Raw genomic sequence first — 12321 nt, forward strand, 5'->3', positions numbered from 1 at the left:
GTACAATTCCGCACTGGTGGTGCAGATTTTGATGTGGATCCGCAGCAGACTTCATCCCCTCCATTGAAAGGCTGAAATCTGCTGCAGATCTGCATAAAAACCTGCACCAAATGGTGTGGATTGTAGTGTAGATCTGCACCAAAATCGGCTGTGCAAAATATGCAGATTTAGATTCACATCCGCACCAGAATCTGCTAGTGTGAATGTAACCTTACAAGACAGATTTGCCATTCAGCATTGTAAGAGAGAGTGTTACTAGCTGTCACAGCACCGCTGGCACCCGTTTCTTTCAAGTCTTGGTTCGACTCCAGGGTGATATCACAACATCAATTTTGGATCACATGATGCGCCTGCCGGCGTATTCAAGTTTCATTCAGTCCTAGACGTCTAGGGTTAAACGTCTCTCCACTGCTGTTCAGCTCTTGAGGTAATGAGCTGGCTGGGATAATTGACAACCCAACCAGCTAGTTAGCAACTTTAGTTATTTATTTATCTTTCGTTTTAATAACTAATAGTAATTAATTGCCTGATGGGCTGGTGGGATGATTGACAGCCCAGTCAGCCAGTCAGTAGCTTGTTTATACTATGTAAACTGGCTCCTCCTTGCGGAGGGTGCTGGTTACGCAGCAAGCTGTGACCAGACCCAGGATGGGGAGCAGCAGAAAAGCAGCTTCTTGTCACAGTGGCACCTCTGCTCTCCTCCCAGGAAAATATGCAATTCTGGTGCGGTTTCCACAGGGAAAAGGGCATTTGTCAAGTTTGTGACACCAGGCCGTATACAGGCCAAGGCTGGACCAAATAATAATCTAAAAATCAGAAAAATAAAATAAAACATTTCTTTTCCCTGAAGTGTAGTGTCCAAACATTATAGATTTTTCTAGCGACTCTGCTCACATTACATGGCCAAAATACGTGAGTCTGAGTTCATGTGAATAAGTCCTTTAATTGATCAAAATGCACCGTGATGTTTATAAATACGCCCCAACTGCCTTTATGTATCAGAACAGTATGTTGTTAATGGCAGCTACCTAACCTTGTGGCTCACTCACAGGGGCGTATGTGTATTACGTAATACACAGTGCTAAAAGCCCATTGATTACTTTTGGGCCACCCACACTTGTGTATTAGGGCTTGTTCACATGAGCGTGTGACTATAGCGCTGTGAGTCTGACAGCGTTGTACTCATTGCAGCCCCTACGCTGTGCCGTCAGAAGAGCCGGCAGAGAACGCACACGGGCACGATAGGCATTGCGCATGCCTGGGATTCTGACGTCACGGACATGCGCAGTGTCACTTTTTTTTTCAAATCCATGCCCTGTATTGCATGCTGCAATTTATTTTTTCCACGTTTCATATGGATGTCTCCTCGCAGCTCCAACGCAGGTGTGAATGTAAAAAATGCAAGTCCATAGATTTTCATTTCCTCCATTCATCACGTGTTGCGCACAGGAAATATGCATGCGTAATACGTGCTAAGAATGTGCCCATGTGAATGAGCCCTTATGCTCATAAAAAAAACACAGCATGTCCTATTTTGACGTGTGAAATGCACCCATACAGGCTACGGGGGTTTAACATGCCCAGCAGATATGTATATGCATGTGTATTTACTGTGTTCTGTGAATTTTGTGCCCATACTCTCTGGGTTATACCCATCCGCAAAAGTCATGCAACAATTTTCGTGATTTTCATCTCCACCTTCAAAAGCCATACCTGGTATATTTTTCCATCAATATAACCGTATGGGGCTTGTTTTTTGCGTGACAAGCTGCAGTTTGTATTGGTACCATTTTGGGGTAAATATAATGTTTTGTATAACATAATAAGGATTTTTCCATTGTTTTTTCTTTACAGTGTTCACTATGCAGTATAAATAACAATAACTTTTTTTCTGAAGGTCAGTACAATTAGGGCTCTCGCACACTTGCGTTTTTTTGTGCGTTTTTTTTTTAAGCGATATCGCTGCGGTTTTTTAACTCGAATGTCAATGGGATTTTCTAGTGTTAAAAACGCATTTCACAAAATTTGCAAAGCCCGACAGTCGTGCTGTGTAAAGGTAACTCGAGCCAACTAGACGTCTTCTGCTCCCCATCCCCTCTCACAGCATGCAGTGACACAGAGATATGAAGAGAGAAACTGCAGTTGCATCGCCCCCCCTCCCCTCCTCCCCCCTGGCTTCTATTAGGGCTTAAACACATGGATGTGTATTTGTCCCGTTATGCGGCCGTGGTAATCATTGATTTCAATGGTTTTGTTTTTAATATTGTGATTGTCGCCCATTAGTTGTACGGGCAAGAAAAGATAGGACCTGCCCTATCTTTCCCGCACGTAGTTAATAAAGTTAGGGTAGAACCTATCTTCCCGTTATTTAATTCAAACTCCTGCACTATGGCATGGAGTTTGAATGACCCGAAAAGAGGAAAAAAACACTCCGTAGTTGCGCATTCGCCTGTGTAAAGCCGCCTTCGGGAGGTTTCTGAACAACCATAGAGAGCCTACAGGCAGGGAAGGGGAACAACAGGCTACCGGTTTAATGAAGTCACACGCCATGCTGATTACACAGGCTACACGCCAACATGGTGGTCCTAGTGTTCAGCCCCCACCAATCATGACATTATACCCTTTCACAACCCCTTTAAGGATGAGCTGTACCAAATCGGATGCAGTCATGTTATGAAACACAGAGACATCCTCAGCGACGGTCGCCAATACTCTGTTCAGAAAGAAACGGCGCGATCAGTTGTTGAGCGTCATGTGGGATAATTGTGGAAGACGGGCGTTCCCTTTAAATCAATGCACTACATGTTACATTACCGCTGCATTCACCAGTCAGACTAATTGAAGGCACGCCGTTAATGCCTCCTCTCGTGAAAATAATGACCACATAAATAAAATTAATGAGCGCGGTGACTATCCAAGATCGACACAGACATCCCAAAAAGTGTTAGCAGCACAATTAATTTCCCATCTTGAAAGGCGAGAGAATATATTCTATAGATTAATACATAGAAACGCTTGTATGGATTATATCATATCATTTGGCTGGAGCTGCACTTGATGTAATGAGGCAGTAGATGTGGGAGGGCGCAGCGCTGAGCGGAGTATCACTCCCTGATGGATGCTTTATTAACTTCCGCTTCTCATTCACAGACATGACTGGAAGAGACGTGCGAACATTTGTAGCCGCTAACAGGAGCAGAGACAACGGTACAGTACACTTTATAATGTTTTCTTGGTCGTAATCTCTAAGACCGCTTTCACACAGCTGAGATTCTCGCGTGAGATTTGTGTGTTGAGAGACACACAAATGTGGACCCCATTCTTTTGAATGGGGTCATATCCACGAACAATCTTTTTACCGCATCGTACTGCAATGTGATGCGGGAAAAAGATTGTGGCGTGTCCTAACTTTGGGCGTGCCATCGCAACGCCTATTGCCCTCTCATCACCCAATGCACGCGAGTGCAATGCAGTGCAAAGTTTCCCATTGAAAACGATGGGAAACACTCCGCAATCCTCCGCCGCAGCTGACAATTGCGGAGGATCACTACTTCTCCAAGGTGATGTGAGTTGATTTTGAGACAAAGGCCGCGGCGAAATCACATGTTAGCGAGTGCGATATCAGACCGAATTTCACTGTGAAATTAGCCTAAATTAATATCCCTTTTTATACATTTGATATTTTAATAGCATTTTCCATTTCTGTGTTCCATAGATTGTGTTCACACTCATACTTGATGAATAAATACATTTGTGCTGTATAAGGGTACTTTTATCCCAACGACTACCACTCAGATAATTGTTTAGTGAATGGATGTGGAGCACGTCAGAGATCTCTCCAGATCACCCGCCTCCATTCACTGTGAACAGGCAGTCATTCAAAGATGAACGGCTTACTGTTTAGGGTACTTTTACACACGCCAGTAGTCCCCATGTAAACACATAATCTCAAAGGGCAAGTGAGTGAGAATTGCTCACTTGTCAAAGTTGCTTAGGTTTTAGTTCACCTAAAAAACAAGCGACTGTCGGCCTGTTTAAACAGGTAGTCGTTCATCTTTGCATGACTGTCTGTTCACAGTGAATGGACGCGGGCAGCTGGAAGAGATCTCTGGCGCACACCGCCTTCACTTACTGAAGGACTCTTGTTCCTGCGTAAAAGCAGAGGATAGGACGTCGATAGGAAGACCGCAGAGGACCTAAGTGCCCAAAAGTCGCCCAGTGTAAAAGTAACCTAAGGGCTCCCACACACTTGGGTTTTTTTTAACGCTGCGTTTCTTCAATGCGAATATCAATGGGACTTTCTATTGTTAAAAACGCATCGCACAAAACTCACAAAGCAGAAACTTGTGATGGGTTTTTAACATTAGAAAGTCCCATTGACATTCGCGTAACAAAAACAAACGCAAGGGTGTGGGAGCCCTTAGGCCCAATGTCCACGTGCCAATTTGATTTATTAAATCTGCACGGATCTCCCGCGTGGGAGATCCGCAGCTCTAGCCGCACATAGAAAACAATGGGGCATCTGCAACTGGATTTAACCCTGTGGATGCCCCACGCAGATCTAAAATTGCAATATGCTCCATTTTATCGTGGATCCCTCACGGATATGGCTCCATTCATCTCTATGGGAGACAAAATCACACAATTCGCGATCTCCACGCAAGCCATTTTTAAGATGATCCGCAGTACATCCGCTGTGGATATCCGCATTGAAAATCCACGAGTGCCGTGAACATCGGGGCCTTATACTGAGCAAGACGTCACTCACTAGTCGCTTCATTTCAATGAGCTGATATGAAGTGACTAGCGACTAATTAGCGATTTCTCGCTCAGTACCTTGGAACCTTTACATGGAGCAACTATCACTCCAAATTGCTCAATTGAGTGATTTTTCAGACAATCGTGGTGGACTCGTATAAAAGTACCCCAAGACTGCCACTGGGATGATGAATCTATAGGGTTCCCATTGACTTGTGTACATCTGTCTTCAGTTTGGTCCTACCTAGTCGCAGCCGTGTGATGCTGAAAGATACACTGAATGGTCACTTTATTAGATAGTAGAGACCCCTATTTAGTAGCACATTGGACTTCAGCTTTCAGAATTGCAGCATTTTATCATTGCGTCCATCTACAGGTATGAGAGGACCCAGGGTGTGCCAAGAAAACATTCCCCCACCCACCAACCTGAGAGGTAGGGTGCAACTGGCACCAAATTCTGACCCTCCATCAGCATGGTGCAACAGAAATCTGGATGTATGCGACCAGGCAATGTTTTTGTTGCTCAGTCGTCCAATTTTGTACTCTACACTAGAGTCTTGTTTTTCTGTTTCTCATAGACAGCAATGGCGCTGGAACTGATCTTCTGCTGTTATAGTCCATCCATAATTCAGCTTCAGAGATCTACAACACCAGGCTCCACCACTACTAAATGCACAGAGCTGTGCCTAGTAAAAGGGAACATCGAGGCTCTTTAGTCAGCCGATCAGCTAGTCAAACATCCACTGATCTGATTTTGGTCACCCATTTTAAGGATAGGCCATCAGTATTGTTGTCCTAGAAACCCCTTTAACCCTTTCCAATCCACTGTCTGACGTCTAAAGACATTATGATTTAAGGCTGTACAGCTTCGATGTTGGAAGACACCCGTCGGGGTTCTCTTACTGTATATTGCCAGCCTCTCTGCTGTCTGAGCCTATCCAACGTATCACCTCATGCAGTACTAGCTTTAGCCAGCATATAGCGCCGTTGTATAACGGCAGAAAAAAAGAGTAAGCCCCCTAGGAAAACCAGGATACAAATTGGATTGGAAAGGGTTAAATAGACCAATTTCAGATTGGACTCTTTCTCTCATACATTAAACTATGTTGATTTATCCTCCTGGTTTGCAGTCGCTCAACATTGTCCAGGTGGTGCTCGATTACGTAGACTCTTGTTTTCCGTCTATTTCTCGAGGTTCCACTGCATGCCACCCAGAAAAACCTCCAGGCGAGTAATTTTGCACAGAACATGCCCTGCTTTCTTCAAGGCGACTATGGCAGATTGGTTTTCAATTGCCCACTCCTTCCCGGGAGCCATTTGCCAGACCACTTTACACGTGTCCATAAGTTCATGAGAAATCATCAAATTGGGTGTTTTCGAAGGTAAGCCCAGTAGTATAGCAGAGGGGATTTGGGGCGGCGTCAGACACCAGAAGTGCTACCTCTACGCCCCCTATAGCTACACCCATGCACGGCCACACTAAATATGCTATATTAAAACATCAATACTTACTTGGTTCGATGCCATCTCTTCGGTGACAATTGTGCCCTCCATCCAGTACCGGACTGAACGCATTAGTCATGCTTATCAATATGAGCAGCTGGCACCAGAGTGGGCATCAGTACGTGTCACCAGCTGGCAGTGCCTAGTGTCGCTCAGCAATGGGACAAACACATTTGGGCAGCTGTATAGCAAACATCAAGATCAGAAAATGATTCATAAAGGAGTCTGAAGTTCCCCATTATTGTATTATCGCTACAAGAAAGCAGACTATGAATGCCGTTACATTGTAGACCTTCTATTAGACGTGCTCTTATAAACAGTTCCAGCAGCTCTCGTTTTTGGCAGTATGAACCTGAATGCTATTGATTGATTGCTGCAGTTTATTGGAGAGCTCGTCCCTCGGGCCTGGAACAAGATTGAAATTTGCAACAAGTATAAAAATAACATCACTTCTGGGTTTTTTTGTCTTTGAACACAATCCACCTTCCCCTGACCACTTTCTTCAAATGGAGACTTGAAAGACTGTTGCTCCTTCCAGGCGCGGTTCAGAATGAAGCCTCCTAATGATCTCTGCTGTCTCGTTACCCCAGTTGTATAAAACTTTTTACTACACAAGCAAATCATTAGTTCTTACAGTTAATATGTGCACAGAAAATATACAAAGCCTATATCTGCACAGCAGTGAAAATATATTTAAAGGGCCACACAACTTAGAAGCGAAGATGAAGAAGGTGCTACTTAGGCCTCATGTCCACGGGCAAAAGAAGAATTAAAATCCGCAGCGGATTTTAACTCTTCTCCTACCCGCGGATCCGCATCCCATAGGGATGCATTGACCACCCGCGGGTAGATAAATACCTGCGGATGGTCAATAAAAGTGATTTGAAAAAATATGGAGCATAAAAAAATCTGGACCATGCTCCATTTTCGTGCGGGTCTCCCGCGGGCTTCTATTGAAGCCTATGGAACCCGTCCGGATCCGCGTGAGACCAAAATCGGAATTTACTCACCTGCTCCAGATCTTCTCTTCGCCGCGGCTTCTCTCCGTCGCGGCCGGATCTTCTTTCTTTGGGCCGGCGCATGCGCGAGGCACGCAACCCACGTGCCCTGCGCATCCGCCGGGCTGAAGGAAGAAGATCCGGCCGCAACGGAGAGAAGATGAAGCCGCGGCGAAGGGAAGATCCGGAGTGGGCGAGAGGTGAGTCAATTCTTATTTTAAGCGCTCATGTCCGTGGGGCAGGAGGGACCCGCTACGGGCCTGATTTTCCCCGTGGACATGAGGCCTTAGGGTTCATACTATTTTAGTCTGCAACATTAAAGCGACCCTCCAGGGATGGAGAAACAAAGATGGCCACACCAGTGCCTGATGTACACTCTATGTTAGGGCAGGCTTCATACGAGCGCAATTTAATAGCGTATTACGCGCCCAAAGTACATTGATTTTCATTGATCCATTCACACTTGCATATATATATTCTGCGTATAATAAAAAAGAACGCATCATCTTCTATTTTGGCACACATTATAGGCGATAGAGCCCTATTGTTCTCTATGGGCATGTAATGAATGCTGTACAAAGCGCAATTATATTGCGAATGTGTGGCATTTATGCACAACATTGCTAAGCGACAGCGGGAAATTGGAAAACATTGCGCATGACAGCGTTTGTGAGATACACCGTCGTGCGTAGTGCGAAATCGCTGTCATATGTGGTAATATGGCGGCTTACACAGCTGTAAAGTGTGGCATTTTATACGCAAGGTTTTATAACACACTCGTGTCAGCCGGCCTTAGTCTGGATCATTAATATAGGGGTGCATTTACGTGGGCGATTTTTTTTTTGGCACAATTTCTGTGCATTGTGAAATCACACGGGAAAAGAACCCATTATTTTTAATTGGCGCAATAATATTTTTACATTCGCGATTTTGCACGTGCAGTGCTGCTAAAAGCAATGTGAAAGAAAAATTCCAGCAAATCCAATTTTTGGGTCATTCTGCTAAAAAATAAAATCGTCAATTCTTCCTTTATGTGAGCAAAAAAAAAATCGGATTGGGCTGGCACGTACAAGCGAGTTTTATGCTCCCCTAAGGCATAATGGGCAATTTGCACAAGTGTTTTTCACCTGTGTGAAAATCGCACGTGCGAATTCGAGTTTGTGGAAGCGGGGCTGTTTTTTTCACTTGTCGCTGCCAAAGCTGATGACAGTATCAAGTGGAAAGATTTATGAGTTGTTCTTCATAGGATGGGTTTTGGTGAGACATTTGTGGCATGGGTAAACTGCTCTACTCAATGCCAGGGGCAAGAGTGAGGGTTAATGGTCGTATTTTATGATGGATGTGGTTAGAGAGGAGAGCAAGGCAGGGGTGTCCCCAGTCCCCTTTTCTCTTTGCCTTGGCAATCAAGCCCTTGGCTGGCTTCATAAGGCAATCGCCTGATATAGTTGGATTGCAGTGTGGAGAAATAGAGGAGCATGTCTCATTATATGCCGTCGATCACCGAGTCCCATTATGTCCATTTTTGATATATTTGCTAAGATGTCAGCTCTCACTATTAACTGGGTGAAATCTGTGATTGTTCCCTGATAACTTGCCGGTAGACATTGGAAAATACACAATTACAAATAGTGATTCAAATTTTTGGGAGTTGTGGTATCTTCTAAGCCTAAAGACTATATATTTGCCTATCTGCTTCCATTGGTACAAAGGTTTGAGAATAAGATCAAGTTTTGGAAACATCTCCCATTGTCGATAATTGGCAGGGGAAATCTTATCAAAATTAGAGATGAGCGAGCATACTCGCTAAGGACAATTGCTCGATCGAGCATTGTCCTTAGCGAGTACCTCCCCGCTCGGAAGAAAAGGTTCGGCTGCCGGCGCGGGGGGAGCGGTGAGTTGCAGGAGGAGGGGGGGGGGAGAGAGATCTCCCCTCCGTTCCTCCCCATTCTCCCATGCCCGCCGCCGGCAGCTGAATCTTTGCTCCCGAGCAGGCAGGTACTCGCTAAGGGCAATGCTCGATCAAGCAATTGCCCTTAGCGAGTATGCTCGCTCATCTCTAATTAAAATGGTTTTGATGCCACAACTTCTTTATATACTTAAAATCCCTTCAGTTTGGATTCTATAATTATATTTTTTTAGACTCCATACGATATTTAGGTGTTTACTATAGATGAGCGAGTATACTCGCTAAAGGCAATTGCTCGAGCGAGCACTGCCTTTAGCGAGTATCTCCCCCGCTCGATGACTGCAGGTTCGGGTGCCGGCAGCAGGCACGGAGCTGCGGGGGAGAGCGGTGAGGAACAGAGGGGAGATTTCTCTCTCCCCCCGCTCCCTCCTGCTGACTGCCGCTACTCACTGCTCCCCCGCACCGGCACCCGAACCTGCAGTCTCGAGCGGGGGAAATACTAACTAAAGGCAATGCTCACTCGAGCAATTGCCTTTAGCGAGTATACTCGCTCATCTCTAGTGTTTACTGTGGAATAAGAAATCTTTTAGAATTAAATTGGAGACCCTTCAAAGTGATAAACTGTCTGGAGGGTTGGCAATACCCAATGAAATCTTTCTGTTGTTTCAATTGCAACAGTTGAAGGGTTAAAGAAAAAGAAATGGGGTGATGGCAGATTAGTTCTTAAAACAACAGATTGTAGCCTCCTATATCAGTATGTGAAAAAAAGAGGAATAGAGGGACCCTAATCGACTGTTGCGTTTTTTTATTAGAGGCGTTCTGTCATTTAAAAAAAAATTCTATACTTACTTATATCTCCCCCATCAGTCTTCTAACTAGATCTTCTCCCGGCTCCTCCAGTCCCGCCGGGTCACCTCACCTCCAGCTGGCTGGATCCTCTTCTTCCTGTGACGAAGTGTACATTGCTGGCATTCTGCTTCCTGCAGTTCAGTGTACCCAGTCACTAGTGGCGTAGCGTTCACTGCCTAAGGCCTCATGTCCACGGGGAAAATCAGGCCCGCTCCGGATTCTCCATGGAGAATCTGCAGCGGGTCCCTCCTGCCCCGCGGACATGAGGGCTGAAAATAAGAATAAATGAGAATAAACTCACCTCCCATCCGCTCCGTTTCTTCTCTTCGCCACGGCGTCATCTTCTCTGCGTCGCGGCCGGATCTTCTTTCTTCGGCTCGGCGGATGCGCATGATGACGTCGGTGACATGCCCCGCGCATGCGCCGTCCCAAAGAAAAAAGATCCGGCCGCGACGGAGAGAAGATGGCGCCGCGGCGAAGAGAAGAAACGGAGCGTGTGAGTAAATCCCGATTTTTGTCTCCCGCGGATCCGGACGGCTTCCATAGGCTTCAATAGAAGCCCGCGGGAGCCGTCCCCGCGGGAGACCCGCATGAAAATGGAGCATGGTCCAGATTTTTTCATGCTCCATTTTTTTTAAAATCCCTTTTATTGACCATCCGCGGGTATTTATCTACCCCGCGGGTGGTCAATGCATCCCTATGGGGTGCGGATCCGCGGGCGGGAGAAGAGTTAAAATCCGCTGCGGATTTTAATTCTTATTTTGCCCGTGGACATGAGCCCTAAGCAAGGAATGCCAAATGCAGAATGCCGGCAATGAACGCTTCATCGCAGGAAGAAGAGGATCCGGCCGGGTGGAGGTGAGCTGACCCGGGGGACTGGAGGAGGCAGGAGAAGATCAGTGAGAAGAAGATGTGGTGAGAAGACTGATGGGGGAGGAATAGGTTAGTGTAGATTTATTATTTTTTTAATGACCAAACCCCTTCAAATTATGGAATAAATTTCAGCAGATTTTACAACTAGATGGATTTACTATATACACCCTCTCTGGAGTTTTTTAGGTTGGAGGGATTTTCACTATGGGAGGAGAAAGGGGTAATCTTTCTGGGGGTCTTTTTTTATAGTTTTGAACAATTTAGAGAACTTTATGAGGTTCCCCATAGATAGTTTTTCCAGTTCCTTCAGCTACAACAGGCGTTTGCTGCTTCGGCAGGTAAGTATCTGTACTTACAGTCCAACACCTTTTGGTGAATTTTCTTGGATGTTCTGGAGCTACAAGGGGTGTAATATCTTATTTATATAGACAGATGCTTTCCTACTATTTATAGCAATTACCAATGAAGATAAAAGAAAAATGGGAATAAGATTTCGGTCATATTAATAAGGATTAATGGGCCGCAGTGTTGTGTATGATTCCAGTCAACAAATATCACAATAGTATGTAGTGCATAAAGTTTATCATACTCCATTAAAGATGTTAAACATGGGTATTAGATTACATGCACACTGTCCCGAATGTTACATGGTGGTGCAGATTTAATGCATATAGTCTGGGGTTGTGTAAAATTGTGTGAATTTCGGAATGGGGTATTAGAGATAATTAACTATACCTATCTTGTTGATATTGGTCTTTATCCCATACCTTGTATATTGGGTATTGTTGGTGGGCTTGGTGGGCATACTCTCCGGGAAATTCGGAGAGCATTGTATCAGGTGCGTAAGCTGATTACTTCTGGTTGGATACAGTCGTAAAAAGATGGATGTACTCACAGAGTGTAACCGCAGATAGCACACATTTACAATAAAGAAACAGCAAAAGAAAACAGGGAAGCCAAAACTAAACCTACAAGAATATCCCACCCATAAGTGAGGCAATTGTCCTGATGAGAGCGGCCCCACTTCAGGAACCTAGGGTGACCTTGACACCCCCCTAGATGGTGACAGAGAATAGTGGCAAACCTAAGAGGACACTAAAATACATACAACCTCTAGGGAAAATGTACAAATACCCCAGATAAGTAAGTAGAACAAAAGCAGACTTATCTCAAGTATTGTGCTCGGTCGTATTCAGGTTAAATTCAACCCATTAACTTTTATGGGCTACAAGTGATACCAATACAGATCTGTTGGAACACGCGACGTATTGAAAAAAAATGCATCGGAGGAGCCACTACCCTGAAACAGCTGTCTGTACATGGTTATCTTTTTCTTAGGCCTCCTTCACACGACTGTATGTGTTTTTACATTTACCCGTACGCACCGTATAATCGCATGAAAGAATAATCGCTGCGATCGAGTCCCAAACTTTA

General features: G+C 44.9%; 1 protein-coding gene across 1 annotated transcript in view; it reads left to right on the forward strand.

Annotated features, from left to right (window-relative positions):
- The window catches only part of CCDC148 (coiled-coil domain containing 148), a 185407-nt gene that overhangs the window by 24599 nt on the left and 148487 nt on the right, over positions 1-12321 (forward strand). The window contains exon 2 of the mRNA XM_066575998.1: positions 3151-3207. Within this exon, the coding sequence (XP_066432095.1) occupies positions 3151-3207 (57 nt within the window). The remainder of the gene's footprint in view (positions 1-3150; positions 3208-12321) is intronic.

Source organism: Eleutherodactylus coqui, chromosome 8 (assembly GCF_035609145.1).
Source record: "Eleutherodactylus coqui strain aEleCoq1 chromosome 8, aEleCoq1.hap1, whole genome shotgun sequence".
Classification (NCBI taxonomy): Eukaryota; Metazoa; Chordata; class Amphibia; order Anura; family Eleutherodactylidae; genus Eleutherodactylus; species Eleutherodactylus coqui.